Genomic DNA, 20,251 nt, shown 5'->3' on the forward strand with positions numbered 1-20,251 from the left:
CTGCGAGGTAATATAATCGTAATTTTATGCTGTGTGCTGAAATGTATTAAAATTGCAAGGTCATTTATGTAGTTTTACTTTCGAATAATGTTTTATTATAAAAGCAATTTTGATTTTAAAAAAACCCTTCAGGAAATAAACGAACCTTTTGCTTCCAGTTTGGCGCTGCAAGAGGCACTGTCTACGTCATTGAAAACCCTGCAGGTGTATTCTCCAGCATGTGTCAGCTTGACGTTATGAATGTCTAAAGTTGCCACGTTTTCCTCAGCGGATATCACGTAGTCTTCACCGCTACTAAGCTCCACCCCATGCTTGTACCAGATGAAAGAGAACGGAGGGGTTCCCGTGACGCGGCAGTCAAACGTCGCCGCTGTGCCCTCGACAGCTTGCCAGTCTTTCAACTTCCTCGTGAAATACGGAGGGTTTTTGCGTTCTGAAAGATAATCGGTCATTTGGCATGTGCTGCTGACAACAGTGCGGCAAGGATGATGAAGAGCAACGAAGCGCAAGCTATTGTCACAATCTGAAGAAATATTGTGACAACTTTTAATGCTGTCAAAATTGCGATGGACCCAAGCAAGAAGAGACCCGTGTAAAAGAAAGTAAGCAAGAAAGAAAGAAAGAAAGGACGAAGAAGAATGAAAACAAAACGATAGTACAACTGCGGTCGTACAATGTTATTGTTTCCACCTGGCATGCGCGGTTTAGAGTTCACCTGAGACGGACAGCGACGCGAGCGATGTTGCACTTCCAAAGTCGTTTTCCGCCTTGCACGAATAGTCTCCCGTGTCAGCCTTTGTGAGGCTCCTCAGCTCCAGCGTGGCGAGGTTGTTCTTGAAGGCCATCTTGCACTTGTCGCCTGACTTGAGCTTCTGGCTGCCTTTGTACCAAGACACCCTAATCTGCGGCGTCCCAGCCACTTGGCACTCCAGGTGAACTGTACTGCCCACTACGATTTCAGTGGGCTCCAGACCTTTGATGAAGTTTGGAGGTTCTAAAACAATTGACACATCCATTATAAATACTCTTCCAAAGTACTGCTTTGCTTTCCCCCCCTAATTCCTCAACACCCTCAGAGACAGATAAACATTCTTGAAGATGACATATTACCTTTTTAAATGAGCCTGTTTATCTCACTGGCCAAATAATACGAACAGACCCCCCAGATTGGCCTTGATACAGGCTTGTTGGAATATCAAATACGCAAAATGTTCTCTGCAGGTGTCCTAGCTTTCTTCCTTTTAAAATTTGGAATAAGGAAAAAAGCCTGTCGAGCCAATGCAAGGGTGTCCTAAAAAAAATATGCAGTTTAATGGGATGATGATTCGAAGTTTAACAGTGGATCAATTCACTTATTAAAACTGATTATTGATCTCATCATGCCGAGATCGAATGACTTGTATTCGGACCATTGTTTTTCAATTCATATAAGTTGTGAGTAATGGGTTCACGTGACTCCTGCAACCACGAGAGAAGCAACTATCCACCACATGGAAATAATTAATTATTTATGATAATACTATGAATCTTGATTTGAAGCTTTCGTGACTGCAGGAATCTATGCTCTTTGGTTCTTTCGGTAAAATCATGTAGGTAGAAAATAATAATAGATCATGACGTTTTGATCGCCACACAAGCAATCATCCTCAGGACGATTGCTTGCGTGGCGATCGAAACGTCTACCTACGTGACTTTACCAAAAGAACCAAAGAGTATAATACTATGAAGTTATCAGTTTGGCATAACAGTATCAGGGTAATGGCTCAATAAGGCTTTTGTCTTCGCATAATTCGTCATATTTGTAGCATCTGTTGTGCTCATGTAAAAAGGCTGTTGCTGTAAACGTACCTTGGCAAACCTTAACGTTAATATATCAAAACGTGCATTCAATACATTGGCATCTATAAGCGACAAATATTACCTACAATGAGCAAGTAAAACATTTGGCACTCAAAAACATCCATCCAATGGTGTAATTCGCCAAAACGTATTGTCCTTTGTGCACAATCGTATATATATAGCACACTATCAGGCAATGTCATAGCCTAGAGTATATTTTTAATGTGTGAAGAATTCGATAAAAGTGTCATTGCAATACACATAAATGTTACCTTTGTGCGATGTCAACGCCTTGAACAGTTTGCTGTGCGATGAAGATCTAACAGTCAGGATGCTATCACTCGCGTACATTCCTATTTTAATTCAACAATATGCAAGGAAGACTCTACATACTCTAATTACATATTTCCTGCCATGTGAAATAACAACAACAACAACATGTGCATGAGGTAGATTGAAGCCAAATCAGGCTACTTAGCCTCACCAACACACAACTCCGTTAAACGGAAGGCTAACGTTGAACCAATGGGTTCCAACCTCACGACAACCGTGGGCCTCAACGTTGGCATGTTTACCGGGGAAGTGTGCGGTGAACAGGGACACCGGTCGGGACTTGGGGAGGAGCGGGCGGGGGGGGGGGGATGTTATTGTCACGTGTGATAAAATACCAACCTAGAGTTGCCAAGGTGGCCAGACAAGAATCTTCCCCGGCTTCGTTCTGGATTTTGCAGGTGTATATTCCCTCATCGGACTTGTCGACGTTGAGCACCTCCAGTGTGGACTCACCCTCTGAGATGGCTACCCTGTACTTATCGCTCTCCTCTATGAGGTTATTCTGCTTGTACCAAAACACCACGATTTCTGGCGTCCCGGAGAAACTCGTGCTAAAGACGGCCGTTTCGCCATTGGAAACTTGCGAGTCTTTTACCCTCCTACGGAAGTTTGCACGTTCTGTTAAAAAAAAAAATGAAAATAAATCGTTAATAAAATTGTGTTTTCACGAGAACGATGAGGAAATTAAGTGAATCGTATTATGATTCACATTGCGCGAGAAAAGTAATTCGCTGTTTGCCGTAAAGTACCGAAATGATCTGCATCTGTTTTTTCTCTACATTTGCAACACCGGTAGGCTGTACAAACCTTTCACGGTTAAGTTGGCAGAGCAGGTCTCCGATGCGGCTGCATTGGAGACCTGGCACGAGTAAACTCCGGCAGATGCAGCATCCACGTCGTCCAGCTTCAGCGTGGCGACGCCGTTCAAGAAGGTGATTTTACAGCGTCTCCCGGACATCAGCTCATTGTCATCCCTGAACCACTTGACAGTGAGAGGCTCAGTGCCAGACACAGAGCTTTTGAATTCAACGGAGGCACCCGGCACCACGTGCTGTGATTCCACCGTCTTGGTGAAGGACGGTGGCTCTGCACCAAGTAAGAAAGAAAACACAGATTTAACGGGGTCTGCACGTCACACGCCATCGAGGACATCCATGCCACGTGTCCATGCATTGAAGAAGTGGAGTAAAAGTCAAGGCAAGCAAGTCCTTCGATGGGTAGATGGAGAAGAGTCAAGCAAGCAAGGTTTACGATTCACGCACGAGGATGACGTTGCTTATTAATATCGTTGCGGAAGTAATTTGTTAATCGTATGTGTTTAAAATGCAGTGGCTCAATCGTATCATCGTATGTGTGTAAAAGTTGTAATTCAAAGCAAGACCAGAGAGTTGTTTTAAAGACAACAGTAGCATTCAAAGCAAAATAAAGTCTGCAAGATTTAGATGCAAAAATCTTCGCAGCGTTTTTTTTTCTCTCTCAAAGATCAATGCGACGTGATTATAGCAGCACATGCCAATACAATCACTTGAGCGCTACCTGAGATTGATGTTGCATGCAAAACATTTTCCAAGCAAGACCAGCGGAATGCCAGAATCGTGGGTGTCAGTTTTAAACGCGGATGCACCGTTCTGGCTCTTGATCTCACACACAAGGGAGCCCTACTGACCAATGACTTTAAGGTCCGCTGTGCTGGCTTCACTTCCAGAAACGTTGGTCGCCTTGCAAGTGTAGCTGAACGCGTCCGACGCGACCACCTTCTGGATCTCCAGCGTCGCGACGTTTTCAACGAAGGTCATCTTGTACCTCTCTCCCTGAGCGATCTCTTCGCTGCCCTTGAACCAGACGACGGATATCGGCACAGAGCCGGACAACTTGCACTCCAAGTGAGCGGTGGATGAGAGGGCTGCGTCTGTTGTCTTGAGTTTCCTCACAAATGATGGAGCAACGGGACGATCTAAATACAATAAACCGGGGAGAACGGTGGGGGGGGGCATCATTGATTTGCGTCAGTCGTATGTCCTCGAGTTCTTTTCTTCCGTTCACATGTTTTGAATTGGATACATCATCCAATGAGCTATGATGTGTACGATATTTGCCAATACAAAAAGTATTTCCTGGTTAATGATGCCATTATTAAGTCATTTATTATGAAAACGCGATGCAATTTGCAAATCATTATTTCAAAGGGGCTACGCGTGAGAGCGGGGAGGGTACGCATTTTTTCGGGCGAGCGGCATCTAAAATTCGCGTGCTATGGGATGTGTGTGTGTGTGTGTGCAGTTTAATGTTACCTTTCACAGACAAATCAGCTGTGCAGGCGGCTGAGCCAGCAGCGTTCGCTGCTTTGCACGTGTATGTCCCAATGTCCCCCTTGTCGGCTTTCAAAATCGTCAGGTGCGCCGTGTTGTCCAGGAACGTAAACTTGTAGTTTCCCCCAGACCTGATGTCCCGATTGTCTTTGGTCCATGTGACTCTGAAAGGTGCCGAGCCTGTGACGTGGCACTCAAAGTCTGCTGAGAGGCCAGCTGTGACTTCTAGGGACTCCAGCTTCTCATCAAAGTCCGGTGGAATTGTACGTTCTACAGAGGGAAGTCAAAAAAATATTTTTTACTAAACTTACTTTCCGTGTGTGGCCAATGAGTACATGGGGAAAGAGTTTGAATAATAAAAGTATCGGCATACTTTGCATGTTCAAGACTGAACAATACGAGCAAAATACCTTTTCAAAATATATTTGACTATTTTCAACCTTGTGCTGCCATTGCCACACGTAACTTTATTGTCTATATATATATCAACTAATTATCGTAATCATTTTAGACAGTGACTTTGTTTACAGGATTCTGAAGTGAGTGTCCCGCAAAATTAAACGGACCTTTAACTTGAAGCCTGGAACTGCATGAGATACTGCCCACTTCATTCGTGGCTGTGCAGGTGTATTCGAGAGCATCGGACAACTGGACGTTGCTGAGCTCTAGCACCATGACATTTTCCTCCACGTAGATGTTGTACTTCTCCCCGGAGGCCACCTCAGTGCCATTGCAGCGCCACACAGTTTCAAACGGCGGCGATCCGGCCACTTTGCAGTCAAGCCGAGCGCCGTCTCCTTCAGTTGCCTGGAGGTCCTTCGTCTTCCTGATGAATGACGGCGGGACCTTACGATCTATGGGGGATAGCAGTGTTTTGTTAACTTTGGCGGGCACGTTCTAGATTTGTGCTTGCGATACCACCGCTGCATTGGACATAACGTGGATATTTCGATAGGAAATCCAATTTTCAAGATTTATGTTTGCCTTGGCATTTCTATAATTTAGTTAATTCGTTTGTAAAGAAATGTCAGAAAACTACTGGTGCTATATTGAGCATTTCCGTTATGAAAAAAGAGATGGATAGTTTTTTGTATAGGTTTTAGTGACAAAAAAATGGATGCACTTGTTTTGCCGGTTACTAATTTAGAACATAAGACTTCATGATGTAAAGATTTTGTTATTAACGAAGCAGCGCTCGATTAAATTATTGTTTAAACTTGTCATTTCAAACACATTACCTTTCACTTCCAGTTGAGTGCTGCAGTGATCACTGCCTGTCTCATTCGTGGCCTTGCAAGTATAAACACCACCCTCGGACCGGTCTGTCTTCATGACGATGAGACGCGGCGTGTTATCAAGGAAAGTGATTCTGTAATTTCCGCCCGATCTGATCTCTTTGTTGTTCTTGGACCACGTGATTTTGATGGGCAAGGAGCCTGTCACGTGGCATTCAAACTCCGATGGGTCCCCGGCCGTGACTTCCACGGGCTGCAACTTCTGGTCGAAAGTTGGGGCCACTTTACGTTCTGAATGTTTTTGAAGAGGGGAAAAACGGAGGTTAGTTGGTTTGTAAACTGGCTGCTGCCCATAAAACGCAGCACTATTGGGAAAAGGATGTGCAGGGTTATTATTAAATAACATATAAAAGGGTGATGTTGAATTTCTTTTTTTTACGACTGACTATGCGCTGAACTAACCTTTCACGATAAGATTGGCATTGCAAGAGGATGTGCCAGCTTCGTTCGCTGCGGTGCACACGTACTCCCCTGCGTCCGATTGCTTGAGTGTTGCTATCTCTAGCACGGCAACGTTGTCGTCGAAGGAAATCACGTGGTTCTCGTCGCCGGTCAGCTCAACGCCATTGCGAGACCAAGAAATCTCGAATTGCGGAGTGCCGGCGACGCGGCAGTCGAACTTAACAGCTCCGTCTTCCGTCTCTTGCAGGTTCTTCAGTTTCCTCGTGAAGGAAGGTGGGATTTTACGCTCTGAAAAATGGAACATTTAAAAAAGAATCCTAAATTACAATACAGGTGGTTTCAAGCCCAGGACCCCCCAAAATGTAGAAAGTAAAATGTTAAGAAGGTTAAGAAGAAGCAAAGGCAATCTACAGTGCAAGCAAAACAAGATAATATATATTGACTCTTAAAAAAAAGTAGTCAGATATATTTATCTTGTTTGCCTCCATTCGCTTGAGATCACCTTTAACGGCAATTGAAGCAACTGATGTGGCACTGCCAAAGCTGTTCTCGGCCTTGCAGCTGTATTCGCCGGAATCAGCTTTGGTAATGCCTTTCATTTCGAGCACGGCGATGTTGTGCTTCATCGTAATCTTGCAGTTGGCGCTTGGCCTCAGCTTGGCGTCGCCCCGGTACCAGGACACCGTGATCTCAGGCGTCCCGGTCACCTCGCAGTCTAACCGCGCCGAGCCACCCACTACAACATCCGTGGGCTCCAGCACCTTGATGAAAGAAGGTGGTTCTACGGAGGAGAATATTTCAGTCGACAGGTTCAAGAGCAACATTTACGAGGCACATCGAAAACGTTACAGTCGCGTGTATGCTGACTCGCGGTTTTCAGTTAAACTTATAACGAATGCTGCCAGCGCAACGCACGTGAACATCTGCAATAAATTACGCCACGACACGACGCAGTATTATTTATTCGTTATGAAACAGCACATCGAATGCTGCTGCATCATGGCCATTGCCCCGTAACTCCAGGACGGCGCTTACCCTGAACCGAGAGGGAGTTTATGCACGAATCCTCCCCGGCCTCATTGCTGATCCGGCAGGAGTAGGGCTTCACGTCGTCACTCGTGATGTTGAGCACCTCCAGTGAGGAGCTCGTGGCAGTGGTGACGATCTTGAACTTGTCGCTGTCCTGGAGCTCCTCGTCCTTCCGGAACCAGCGCACCGTGATCTCCGGCGTGCCCGTGAACGTGCAGTTGAAGGAGGCCGTGTCGCCCAGGTTGACGTTGGTGCTCTGGAGCTTAGTCTCGAATTTGGCCGGTTCTACAAAAAAATGATAATCAGCCGGCGGGAATAAGGGCCTGAAAAATGTATACAGCATCTATGGGCAAATAGCATGGCAGGTGCCCCCATCTTGTCCATTCTCAGAAGATAAGGAGTGCTGAGCCTGGGTCGTGCTCAGAAGGGCAACCGCCATGTATAAAACACTTGTAGGCTACTGTGGGGCCACAATTTCAGTGGAAGGCAGCGGAGCAATATCAGTTTGTTGTGCTGCACTATGCTCCAAAGTCCATGCTTCCAGCCTCTACCAACCAGCACTGACGAGCATGGTGAAGTATGGTCAAATAACCTCCATGACCAGCATGATGTGGGGATGCCCTCCTCCGGCGGCAGTTTGTAAAAAAAGGTATTTTCAAGTAAAAACAATATAAGGTGTATGCGATGGAAAATCGTGTTGCTGTTAATAAGTAACATTTTCCTTTGTGAGATATCCGCAAAATTCGTTGCTTTTACTGTCATAAAAATAACCACGTGACATGAAGATATGCGATGTAAAGAAATACTCCTGCAAAAGCTGATTGCAAAAAAGTGACACTGCCTCTGAATCTGCCTCCGACGTGCTCCTGCCACAAATAAAATGCCTGTCTTCGTACGGACGTTCACACACTGACCCTTAACGGCACAATGCTGCAGGACAATTACAAACTTGGGCATTTCGTTTGTGCGTTGAGCATAATAGAATCACACAAGCAGGTCTTAAGAAGCATAGCAAAGTGTCTCGTCATGCAAGACGTAAACCCCCGCCCCTGTTTATAAAGAAAGTAGCAAGTTGGAATACAGTAGGTACATATTGGGTATGATGGGAACATCAAACGTAGGAATGTACTCTCATCGCGGCGATGCACCGTTGTTCGGTGTCACAAAGATAAACTTGTGAAAAAAAAGCAAGACATTCGCTGTAATAGCTTAGACATCTCGTGCGCATCGCAGATGGTGACGCACCTTTGACAAACAAGGTAGCACTGCAGGTCTCAGTTCCGACGGCGTTGGACACCTGGCAAGAGTACTCTCCCGCCGCTGTGGAATCGACTTTGTCCAGCTCGATGACTGCGCTGAGATTCTTGAAGCTGATTCTGGAGTTCCTGCTTGGCAACAGCTCCGTGCCGTCTTTGAACCACTTGACGCTCAGGGGATCGGTGCCCGAGACAACGCTCGTGAAAGAGACTACGGCCCCAGGTAGGGCCTCCTGCGGTTTTATGACCTCCTTAAAGGATGGCGGTTCTGAATAAACCAAAAATATGAGGAAAATGTCAACAGACAATGTGAGGAGGATTCCGAGACCTTGAAATCATTTTTAAGATGACTCTTAAAAGGACGCCGATGAATACGGAAAAATCCGAAGGACTGCACGTGAGTGTTTTTTTTGTCGTTACATAAATCTGCCATGAAAGAAATTAAGGTGATACAGCACTGTAGCGGTGTGAATGCGAAGGCTAAGCTCGTGCGCTTGTCACACACACATACGGTAATGCAGCCTTTTAATAAAAAAAATTCACAAGACACTTCAAAAGCAATCAGTAAGAGGCTGCATTTGATAGTGTTTCGAGTAAGATTGTGTCATCTTAAAAATACTATGTCGATCAAAGTCACAATTAACTTATAGACAAGTTAAGACTTAAGTTGACAACCACAAATCTGTATAATGGTAATGTTGAAGGTTTTTTTTGTTATCAAATGGCAAAAGTTTTAAGAACATGACCTTTCAGGAATCAATATATGCACACTAATTGATGTTAAGTCACCCTTGTTTGGCTTCAAATAAAGGGAAAGTTAGGCCACGGTGATGTTTTTCACATCACTTTTTGAAAACAAAACATTATTGTTGGTAATCATCCGTTCATAAGCAAGCCATGTACTGACCCATGACTTTAACTTTGGCCCAACAGGAATCTGTCCCGGCGGCGTTATCAGCCTTGCAGGTGTAGGTCCCTTCGTCGACTTGGCTTGCGTTCAAGATCTCCACCTTCGCCGTGTTGTCCTCGAAGCTTATTTTGAACTTGTCGCTATCAGAGATCTCCTCGACCCCTTTGAACCAGGAGACCGTCAATGGCGAGCTGCCGGCCAGCTTGCACTCTAGCACGGCCTTGGCGTGCAGCACACAGTCGCCATTCTTCAATTTCCTCACGAACGTCGGTGGAACGATGCGATCTGTACGAGCCGTAGTAGTAAGAACAAAAAGAAGGGGTGATTCTAAATGACGCCGAGTCAACCGACCGTGTAATGGATCAAAATTAAAACAATTGAAGGTGAGATGTGCGTGCAAATGATAGCTTAAACGTAGGATACTGCAATCGAGTTAAAATGCCTTATAGGTGTGCATCAAATGATTATCATATTTCATCGATTTGCAGTTTGAAGATTTAGTAACATTTTGTTTTGAGCAGTCACACAACTAATATAACCAATGTGCAGACACTGACCAAGGATCGTTAAAGTAGCATTGCAGATGCTGCTTCCACCGTCGTTTTGCACTTCACAGTAGTATTCCCCGGTGTCGAACTTATCCGTGCTCATCAGCTTGAGGGATGCGACGTTGTTCGTGAAGGTCATCTTGAACTTCTTGCTCGACTTGAGCAGCTCGTGATCCTTCCGCCACCTCACCGTGATCGGCACCGAACCAGCCACGCGGCATTCGAAGAAAGCCACTTCCCCGACCGTTACGTTTACCGATTCCATTTTATCCACGAACGTGGCCGGCTCTGCGACAACAACAATAGAACCGCGGTCAGGCGGCCACTTGCGACCATGTTTTTCAAGGCATAAGCGAAACTGGACGTGAAAGCTATTTTGCCTCTCGTGGGAATGCACTCGTATTTTTCAGCCAGACCAAAAAACGTTGCCGCGTTATGCAACGTGCATCAACTGGAGACTGGGTGGGGGAAAATGCTATCAGGTTTCTTCATGCATTTTGTGTGTATTTATTGAGTTTTCCATTTTATCAGTCGTAAGTTCTCTTGCAGGTAACGTACACATATATTTTAATGCGCTCTGGAACTTCAGACTGAGTGACTCAAATATCAATTTGTAATATATTCCAGCGTAATGACGGTGGAAATAATACAACGCAAGCAATGCAGTCTCACCCCCTCCCCTTCCCCTGCGGGTTAATTAAAACACACTCAAATGTGTTTCAGACTTTAATGTTCAATTAAATATCTCATTGTACGAAGATGAACACGAAATGAAAACCGATAACAAATTGCCCATTAAATTCAGTGAGGAGAAACCTTTGACGGCGATAACTGAATGTGCTAAGCTCTCCAGGAACTGACCTTTCACTGACAGAACTGCAGAGCAGCTCTGGGCTCCGGCTTCGTTCTTGGCGTCACACGTGTACTCGCCTGCGTGGCTCTTCTCAGCCTTCACTATGGTGAGGATAGCGTGATTGTCTTTGTAGGATATGCTGTGATTCTCATCCTCGGCAATCTTCAGCTTGTCCTTGGACCAAGCTATTGTCATTGGCTGCGAGCCAATGAGCGTGGCATTGAGTGTGGCAGAGCTGCCCTCCGAGACTTCACTGTTGATGAACTTTTTGGTGAATTTCGGGGGCTCTTTGAAATTGAAAGCAACAGGAAAATGTATTAGCTTCGTTTTTTATGGAACGATGTTTTACATAATTTGTATGAATTAAAAATATATATACGCACTGTATAAGGTAAACACGTTTACATATGTTTAACAAATTATATTCAGCAATTCTAATTAATTATACCACACCTTTCAGTTTGATGTTAGCATGCGATTCATCTTTTCCAACGTTGTTTTTGACCTTGCAAGAGTACTGGCCGACGTCGGCCGCGCTAAAGTTCCCAATGCGCAGCGTTGCGGTCGTGTTCTCCAACTTGGCTCGATACTTGTCGATCTTGGGCAATTCCCTGGCGTTTTTGACCCACTTGACATCAAACGGAGGGGAGCCATCGAGCTCGACCTCCAGCGTCACATCAGAGTTACCGCGAACCTCCATGGACTCGAGGGGCTTCTTGAACGAAGGGATTTCTAAACAAGATGTGCGTTCACGTTCATGTCAACATTATGAGAACAGCAATAATGACGATGGCATACCTGTCAACCCATACGGTTTACCCGTATTCTTGTACAGGGAGATTGTCTTTTCAGGTCCAGACGGCATACAGCCGTTTCAATACGGGAAAAAAACATTTTTTGTCTATTTGGTTGTGTTTCTCCCTTGTGATGGCAAGGATGAACGTTGAGATTTATAAGGGCACGGGGGTGACCATTAAGGTCTGTAATAAGGTAGGCACTGATAAGGGGTTGACAGGTATGTGATGGTAGCATAATTACGAAGTCAGCTTGCGCGTATGAAGAGAAGAGCGGCGTGTCGGTGACAAAATTAACATTCGCTGAATGCAAACTGCAGACGTGTTGAAGAAGAAAGCAAGGTTTGAGCATTGTATGCATTGAAGGAAAAAAAGCAAGGCTGCTACCGTGTATGCATGAAAGATTAAACAAAGTGTTTGCAATGAAGATTTAAAGAAGGTTGGCATAACGTATGCATTCACAATTAAAGGAACATTTGCATATAGTGTGCATTGAAAGTTCAATGAAAGTTTGCACATTCATGTAAGTGTGCATTCATGTAGTCTGCACGAAGGAGACATCTGTGAAAAAGAGCTTCACAGCTCAACGTATTTCTCCAGGATAAATAAAGATTTAGATTCGAAACAATCTTCCGTGAAGACAACACGCATTATTTGTGCATCGCAGTGGCCTTTGGCAGGAATGGAACCGCGAACGGGGGAAAAAGGGGGGGATGGGACGTGCGATGCACATCGAACCTTTCACGGAAACGGCGCACGTGCAGCTCACGGTGCCAACTTCGTTCTGCGCCTCGCAAGTGTAATCCGCGCTGTCCTCGGTCTCCGAGTCCCTGATTTCCAGGACCGCGACATTGTTGACGAAGGAGAGCTGCACTCTCCCGTCGGCTTTGACTTCGTTGTCATTTTTAAACCACGTGACCTTTATGACCGGAGAGCCCTTGAGGGAGCAATCCAAGTGCACCAACCCCTTCGCCTTCACCAGCAGTGTGGGATTAAATTTCTTCGTAAATGATGGCGGTTCTGGGGGGGGGGAGGCGGCGGGGGGGGAAATGGGTAAAATAAAAAAAATGGGACGAGAGTTTGTTTTGCACAGAACAACCGGAGTGAGTGCAACTCTCCCTTGTCCCCCTCCCCCTGGGTACAACTCAAGGAAGTAAAATAAGGCAAGGTTCTTAGGCTTTAGAGCCCTTTAACACGATTGACGTATACGCAAAGTTTACTATTCTTCACGCGTGCAGCGAGAAGAAGAAGAACGAAAACGTGAACAGGTGATATTTTAAACTTTCACAGAGACCGCAAAGGCAGGTGCATTGTTTTGGTCGAAAACAATGGCGGTTCAGTGGGCTGCCTACACGACCCTAAGGAGCGTTGTCTTCTCACCAAGACAGTCAATAACATTTGTAACCTATGCCACAGTGTTGCCAATTTAAGAAAGGAGGCTGCGTTTCTCCGTAAGAAAGCAAAGCAAGACACTACAACCACCAAACCACGTGGCTTGAGTTCTTCTGTAGCTTTAACATCTTTGCAAGGTGCATGCCGGGGATGTCCAGAATTGTCTCATTGAGGACAGTGGGTCACGAAAATAAAAAAAGCTATGAGAGGTATGTATTGTTAAAAGCTGAAGAAATATCAGAGTGATCTAGAGATATATTCGGAAGAACTATAGGTGAGATATGAGAGATAGCAGAGAGGTGTATTCGGAAGAGCTATAGGACAGATGAGATTGGGCAAAATATATGACAGATCTAATCAGCTTTTATCAGACTTGGTATGCTATGAGAGGGGAGGGAGATATACATTATCAGACATACTGATACAGCATTCATGCCATACCAAAGTCCTCATTCCCTTGGCCCACAGCCCTATTGAACCCCAAGCCTGTGTCACTCCACGACAGAGCCATGTGGTGACCACGATGTTCACCGAATTATTTCACAAACGAAGTTAATTGTTTCACACAAACACACACATGAACGTGTGTGTTTGTGTGAAACAATTAACTTCGTTAATTTAACTTCAAAGCTGTGGCGGGCCACGTTTGCTCGTAATGGTCCGCAGAAGGAAGCTTGGACAGCCCTTGACGTCGGGCCAGGACTTACCTTTGACCTCCACGCTAGAAGCGGTCGATTCGCTTCCGGCCTCACTGGAAGCCGTGCACACGTAGTCGCCCGTGTCGGCAAGCTCGGACTTTAATATCTCCAGCACGGCCAGCTTGTTCTTGAAGGTGAAGCTGAGTTTCCGGCTGGGACGAATCTCCTTGCCGCTCTTGGTCCACGCGACGGTGACGCCCTTGTCGTCGTCGACCTCACACTCGAGCCGAAGGGGCGTGCCCACGGCGGCCTTGACCGGCTGAAGGGCCTTTGAGAAGCTGGGCTTGTCGGTGACACTCAGCTGCGCACTGCACGTGTCGCTGCCAAACTCGTTGGTGGCCTTGCAGGCGTAGGTGCCTTGGTGGGCAACTGCGACGTTGCCGATCGCCAGGATGCACTGGTTGTGCTCGCTGCGGATTGCGCAGCTGTCCCCGTCGCTGATGTCATCGCCGTCCTTTGACCAGACGATCGCGATGGGATGCGTGCCACTTACTTCGGCGATTAGCTGCACAGCTTTTCCCGAAAATGACTTGATGGGTTCAAGCTTTTTCACAAAGCTCGGTGGACGCATTTCTAGAATAAAAAGACCTTTATAAGAACTTCAGATGAGGTTTTATCATCACTTGCCTTTGTAGTCAATATTTTAAGACTCTTAGGGAAGATAAGAGGTACAATGGGAATTTTTGTAACTCTCAAATGGTAAAAATGTCTCATTAACACAAATTAGTTGGTGATACTGCTTTAGCAGTGGTGCACAAGCACGAGAAGCAAAGAAAATGTCAGCACAAGCACCGATAACAGTGACCTTAAAGGAAATAATATGAGGGGACGTTTAAAACAATGGCCCATGAAGAATGACCATTGCCCAAAATGTAGTCTGTTACATATATTTTTTTCCTTTGAAGGCGAATGTGTTGAATTTTTCCATGTATATTATTGCAGTTAAAATTGCCGCAAAGGATGTACATTGTAGAAAATCATTAAAAGTACAAAACATTTAAATATTCACGGAATAATTTTTTCAAACGAATTAATGAACTATGTCACTTTTTATTTCCAGAAAAAAGGCTTGAACGTGTTTATGTTTTGCACACAATGGATTTCAATGAATGACATTTGAGGGGCATAGTCACTAGAATGGCAAAGAGGAAGATGACAAATATTTGTTTTCATGTTCTTTGCCATAAAATATTTGCTGCACTAATCCACATGCTTTCAATCAACTTCTTTTTTCAATGGGAATTTCTATTTTAAACCACAAAAAATGGTCAAAATTACCAAACGCAATGATCCAGCAATTCCCAAAATGAAAATTAAATGACTAAGGGATCTTTGGGTGGTGGCTTAATAACCAATTAAAGTACACCACTAAAGATTTAACTCCTGGCTACAGGAGACTGCAGGTACCTTTAACCATAAGGATTGCTGAGCATTCATCAAAGCCAAAACGATTGAAGCATCTGGCTGTATATTTAGCCGCATCTCCGAGACCAACTGCTACGATTAACAACGTGTGCTTGCAATCTTCTGACAACATTTTAAACCGTCCGTTGTTAAGAATCTCCTTGTGGTCCCTGAACCAGGACACAGAGATCTCTTGCGTCCCTCGTACCACACAATCAAAGTACGCGTGAAGGCCAGCTATGGCCTGTTGGGTGACAATCCTCTCGGCAAATGAAGGGGGGACTGCCTCTGCAGTTAAGGTGAAAGAAACCAATACAGAAGCTTCGTCATAATGTGTGAGCAACGACGAGATATATCATGACGCGTCTGGTGAAACATCTTGGATCCTCGCATATTAGGTTATAAACTGGCGTAATGACGACGACCACGTTTAACTTTGTAATAAAATGTAACAGATCAGACATTGTTCTCAGGTTATAAGCTTAATGGTGTGGTGGGCATTGTTGCTACTGTTATTCTACACGCATGCATGATCAGAAAGTACGTGTTCAAAATAAAGGTAGAGAGAATACTCCACATTGCAGTTTATTGTAATGGAAGCAATGATATCCGGAATAACTATATTGTATAATTACACCTCTATATTCACAATAGCAACAACAACTGTGCAATTACCACTCGTTTTGTATTTTTTGTAATAAAGCCAGGAAGGTAGACTTACCTATAACTTTCAGATCAGCGGTGCAGCTCACAAACCCAGCAGGGTTGGTCGCCTTGCAGGTATACTCGCCGGCCTCTGCTGTCTGGGCGTCAACAATCTCCAGCTTGGAGATGAAGTTCTCCGTGGAAATCTTGTACTTGTTGGAGGTCTTGATGATCACCTCGCCCCTGAACCACTGGAAGTTCACCAGGGGAACTTCCTCAATTTGGCACTCAAAAAGCGCTGGGTCACCCTCGCGGACTCGTTGCGGCTCCAGCCTCTTAATTATGGACGGAGGATCTGAACGGTGGGGACAGCGGACACCGGAGATTAATTCGTTTACGAGAACGCAGGCTGCCGATTGTTGGGGTCTCATGCCATGCAGGTGGTGGTGAGGAGGGCGGGCAGGCGGACGGGTGGGGAGTGGCAATGGCGGCGGGGTTGGGTCACGGGGATGGAAAAGCACACGACGGTTCAGTGGAACAGGTGCTCCTTTGGAAGGCCGACCTGAATGGGGAGGACGAACAGGGTTAGCAATGAGCCAGGCAAGTGCGGCGACCGATGGCAGACAAGCGACAAACGGTGACCGTCAATGTGACACGGCGAAACAACGGAACGGAGGACGAGCGAAAAACGGTGACCGTCAATGTGACACATCGAACAACGGCCAGGTGTTGTGAAGAAGTCCTTTAAAACACGTGGAGCCATACAGACGAATTAAATGAAGGTAGGGGTTAATTGAACACAGTGACACATAACACAATGTTCGGGTGCTTGAACAGAAATGGCTAAAGCACATCAACTGGGGACAATGGATGTTTTTTTGTAGTTCCTTGCAGGTTAATGTCGGTGGAGTGACTCAAACTCCATGAGTGCATTGTTGCTGATGAAATGTGAGAGGCGAATGGAATGAATAAGCATTGTTGTCTGCAATAACCATAATGGTTTACAAGGATATGGGGATGTGACATGCCAATATTGTTAGTATGGGCATGCAGGTGAAATGTAAATGGCTTAAAATACCAGTTTTATTTTTTTATTATATCACACATGTTTATATTATTTGTAATGTATTATTATCAGTATTATTCTTCGTATTATTAAAAAGGATTAACATTTTGAAAAGGTACATATTAAAAGCATTGTCATTGTTAGTATTTTAGCAAATATACTATTCATGTACAGCTGATCTTCCCTTAATTTTCTCCATAATAAAAAATATAAACATTATATTCCCATAACGATCTATAACAAAACACATGCATGCATTAAAATAATACTAATAATACTGCAATTGCAGTTGTTAGTGTAGTAGTATTCATCCCCATATTCCAACCTATGGGCTCCTCTTTGGTGATATTCAGCTGAGCAGTACTTTGAATTTTTCCAGCAAAGTTGATGGCCTCACAAGCGTATTCGCCTTCGTGCTCTTCCTTGCTGGCTTTGGTGATGGTCAGAGAATTGTGGTCACCTTCCCTGAGGCACTTGACCTCGGCTGAAGCTACCACTGGCCTTCCACTGTGGTACCAATTGACCTGAGCTGCGTGTGTGATGCTGGCAGTGAAGGTGGCTTTGTCACCCTCAGGTACGGTAGCGTCTTGCAACTGTGTGATGAACACCGGGACGGTGTCTGTTGGCTTCTCTGCCACAACTTCTCTTTTCTCAACACTTTCGGGTATTTCCGTGGGTGTTTCCTGCGGGACAATTACCTTAGGGGATTCCAGAATCACGGCCTCTTTCTCTCGATCTATCCGTTGGTTCATCGCTAAAGTGGTTACAGATATATCATCGGGTCTGGACATGCCTTCTTCTTCGGTGATCCTCGCACGCTCAGCCAACGGAGGAGCAGTGATTTGGTCCGAATGTTCAGCAGTGAGACTCGGGAATAAGCTCTGCAAGGTGGCGTGAAGAGCAGCTTGAACTTCCTTCGTGATAACTGCCCGCTGAGGTTCGTAGCCTTCAAGAGTCAATGTAAATTCAAATTGAGTCGCCGTCAAGTTCGTGACCTGATAAGTGTAGAGACTGAATCTGGATTCCTTTTTGTAATCTACCTCACTGACGGTAATACCACCCAGAATGTCTACACTTTCGTGACTCATCACTACCTGCTTCTGCACAATTATGGACGTTAAGATGTCCTGCACTTGAGTCCTTATATCTAAGGTGTACACTTTAGGTTCCTCATCCTTAAGCTGATCTTCTTTGATCAACAAAGTAGTTTCTTTAGAGCTGTGCAAGTGGAGGACAGACTGTGGCTGCTTTTCAATCAATAGGGTCTCTTCAGTTTTTACGGAAAATTCATTGGCGTGTTCCTCGTTCGTTACCTGCCTCTCCTCTACAAACAGTGGAAGTCCCACTCGCTGTCCTTCCTGAATCCCAGAAGCAAATTCAACCTCGGTAGCGCCAAGGGATTTCGTGCTTTCCAGAGTAAGCTCTGTCTTTTCCACCCTGATGGATGTAACGGGAGGTTTCGGCTCCGTGGTAAAATCCGCAGTCATCGCTTCAACCTCCGCCAGGGAATCTGTATGACTCTCCTGCAACGATTTCACCTCAGTTGTTTCAGACGACAGTAATATGGTGTAGAGTGGTTGTTTGCGACCAACTGCCTGAAATTCGTCAGGCTTCAAGGAACAAGTGCCCTCTTTCTGAAGCTGCATTGGCTTCGACACTGCTGTCAGGGACAACGGCGACTGCCGCTCGTTCAGAACATTGGGCTGAGCACTTTTGTAGCCCGAGTCCAGGACGGTAATGTGATCCGCAGGGATTTCTTGCCTGTCCTGCGAAACAACAGCCTGATTATATGACTTTTCTACTTTGGACGAGGCTGTGTGGGAATCTGGTTTTACCGTTGCAATTAAATCCTCCTTGGGGAGAACTGCCTCTCCACTGACAACATGGCTATGAAGGGTTGTACGAGCCTGCTTCTCACTTTGAATAATAACTGCTTGATCTGTTTTGTCAATGTGGCCTATCATTTCATGATATATAGTCCACTGGTCTTTCCCAGTGGTTGACTGCCTCACGGTTAAGTCCTTCGATGATTCTGCCTTTTCTTCGACTGGGATTTCAAAGGCAAAACCGAGTTCTTTTGGAAGTGTATCTTGTCCTTTCACCACCATGGTATGTAAATCCTGCTTGCTTTCCTTCTTTGGGGAAATATTCACCGCACTCTCTACACCCACTATTTCCTCCGTAGATTCGCCCTTAATCCCTTTCCTCTCTTCTGTAATAAGCAATGATTTGAGGACAGTTTCTTTAACCAACTGCGCTTTCTCGGGCTTTGCTTGCTCTGTCTGGACAACCATTTCCTTCTGCAAAGAAGCCTGGTCTTGAACAACTGCGATCGCCAATGGTTTCGCAACCTCTTTGTGTGATTGCAGCTCCACGGCAGAATCCAGCACGTCAAAGGGCTTCGCTACATCGGCGCCCATTGGCTGCCTCTCTTCCATCACCAACGAGTGCACCTCGCGGACGCCTTCGACGCCAACGTGGCCCGTGTGCATCTCGGGAAATTCGGCCACAAAAGAAACCTCTTTGGGCAGTGTCTCTACGCTCTCGACAAGGTGAGAGTGCACGGCGGACTTTGGATGTGGCTGTGGAACCACCGACTGGGCCTCCACCTTACCGAGCTCACGGGACTCGTCGCTTGATATCATGAGCCTCTCTTCAGCCACCACTGAGTGCACAACATCCTTTCCCCGAACCTTCGCAGTTGAGGTCGACACCTCTGGCATGGTTTCTGCCTGCTCACTATGGACCGTCTGCTTGCCCTCTACAGTTTGCACAAACGCTATTGTCTCTGCCTCCTGTTTTTTGGCCCTCTTCGGCGTAGTCTTCTTCGCCTGCACTGGAGGCTTCTCCTTAATCTTCACCTTAAGGTAAGCGGTGCACTGCGCCTCTCCGTTGATGTTGTTGGCCACGCAGGAGTACTCCCCTTCGTCGCCTTCCAGGGCGCACGAAATAAAAAGCGTATATTTGTCTCCGTCATGTATGAGCCTGTGGTTTCCCGAAGGTGGAACTGGTTTGTTGTCACAGAACCACTGAATGGTGGGCACAGGATCGCCCAATACCGTTACAGTCAGCCTAACTTTGTCTCCCTTGAACACCTCCGAATTGGTCATTTGCTTGGTGAAGACTGGCAGTGTGCCTTTCATTTTACCCTTAACTTTCTTAGGCCTCTTGATTTTGGAATCCCCCTCGTCCCTTTTCTGAACTGACGGAATGCTTTCCTGTGCGGTGAGAAGCTCGTGTAGAACGGACTCTGGTGGTGTTGGCGATGGCCTGAACTGTAATGTGTTGGACAGTGTCAGTGGAGGTGAGGGCTGAGGCGTGAATTCGGGTGTCTCGTGTTTCTCAGTAAAGATCATCTCGGTGGTGTAGGTAGGTTCTCGCTGCTCCTCCACGTAGCTTACAACAGTGCTGGAAAAAGAATCTGTGTAAAGAGTAATCAGGTTAGACACTACACGCACACAAACTCACACACTTCACT

General features: G+C 45.6%; 1 protein-coding gene across 50 annotated transcripts in view; it reads right to left on the minus strand.

The window, feature by feature from the left end:
- TTN (titin) overlaps positions 1 to 20,251 on the minus strand; it is a 355,181-nt gene that overhangs the window by 264,416 nt on the left and 70,514 nt on the right. For 49 of the 50 annotated variants that reach the window (XM_076067945.1, XM_076067951.1, XM_076067944.1 and 46 more), the window contains 20 exons: positions 17,099 to 20,194; positions 15,784 to 16,062; positions 13,668 to 14,231; positions 12,307 to 12,588; positions 11,228 to 11,506; positions 10,783 to 11,061; positions 9,931 to 10,209; positions 9,371 to 9,658; positions 8,453 to 8,731; positions 7,214 to 7,492; positions 6,681 to 6,959; positions 6,179 to 6,466; positions 5,720 to 6,007; positions 5,048 to 5,335; positions 4,464 to 4,751; positions 3,839 to 4,126; positions 2,980 to 3,258; positions 2,512 to 2,790; positions 716 to 994; positions 146 to 433 (listed from right to left, as the gene is read on the minus strand). In XM_076067945.1, coding sequence (XP_075924060.1) covers positions 146 to 433; positions 716 to 994; positions 2,512 to 2,790; positions 2,980 to 3,258; positions 3,839 to 4,126; positions 4,464 to 4,751; positions 5,048 to 5,335; positions 5,720 to 6,007; positions 6,179 to 6,466; positions 6,681 to 6,959; positions 7,214 to 7,492; positions 8,453 to 8,731; positions 9,371 to 9,658; positions 9,931 to 10,209; positions 10,783 to 11,061; positions 11,228 to 11,506; positions 12,307 to 12,588; positions 13,668 to 14,231; positions 15,784 to 16,062; positions 17,099 to 20,194 — 8,748 coding nt within the window. The remainder of the gene's footprint in view (positions 1 to 145; positions 434 to 715; positions 995 to 2,511; positions 2,791 to 2,979; positions 3,259 to 3,838; positions 4,127 to 4,463; positions 4,752 to 5,047; positions 5,336 to 5,719; positions 6,008 to 6,178; positions 6,467 to 6,680; positions 6,960 to 7,213; positions 7,493 to 8,452; positions 8,732 to 9,370; positions 9,659 to 9,930; positions 10,210 to 10,782; positions 11,062 to 11,227; positions 11,507 to 12,306; positions 12,589 to 13,667; positions 14,232 to 15,783; positions 16,063 to 17,098; positions 20,195 to 20,251) is intronic. The other variant, XM_076067954.1, reaches the window with a different exon arrangement.

The sequence above is a fragment of the Petromyzon marinus genome, chromosome 19 (genome assembly GCF_048934315.1).
Source record: "Petromyzon marinus isolate PM22_M1 ecotype Great Lakes invasive population chromosome 19, UKy_Petmar_22M1.pri1.0, whole genome shotgun sequence".
Classification (NCBI taxonomy): domain Eukaryota; kingdom Metazoa; phylum Chordata; class Hyperoartia; order Petromyzontiformes; family Petromyzontidae; genus Petromyzon; species Petromyzon marinus.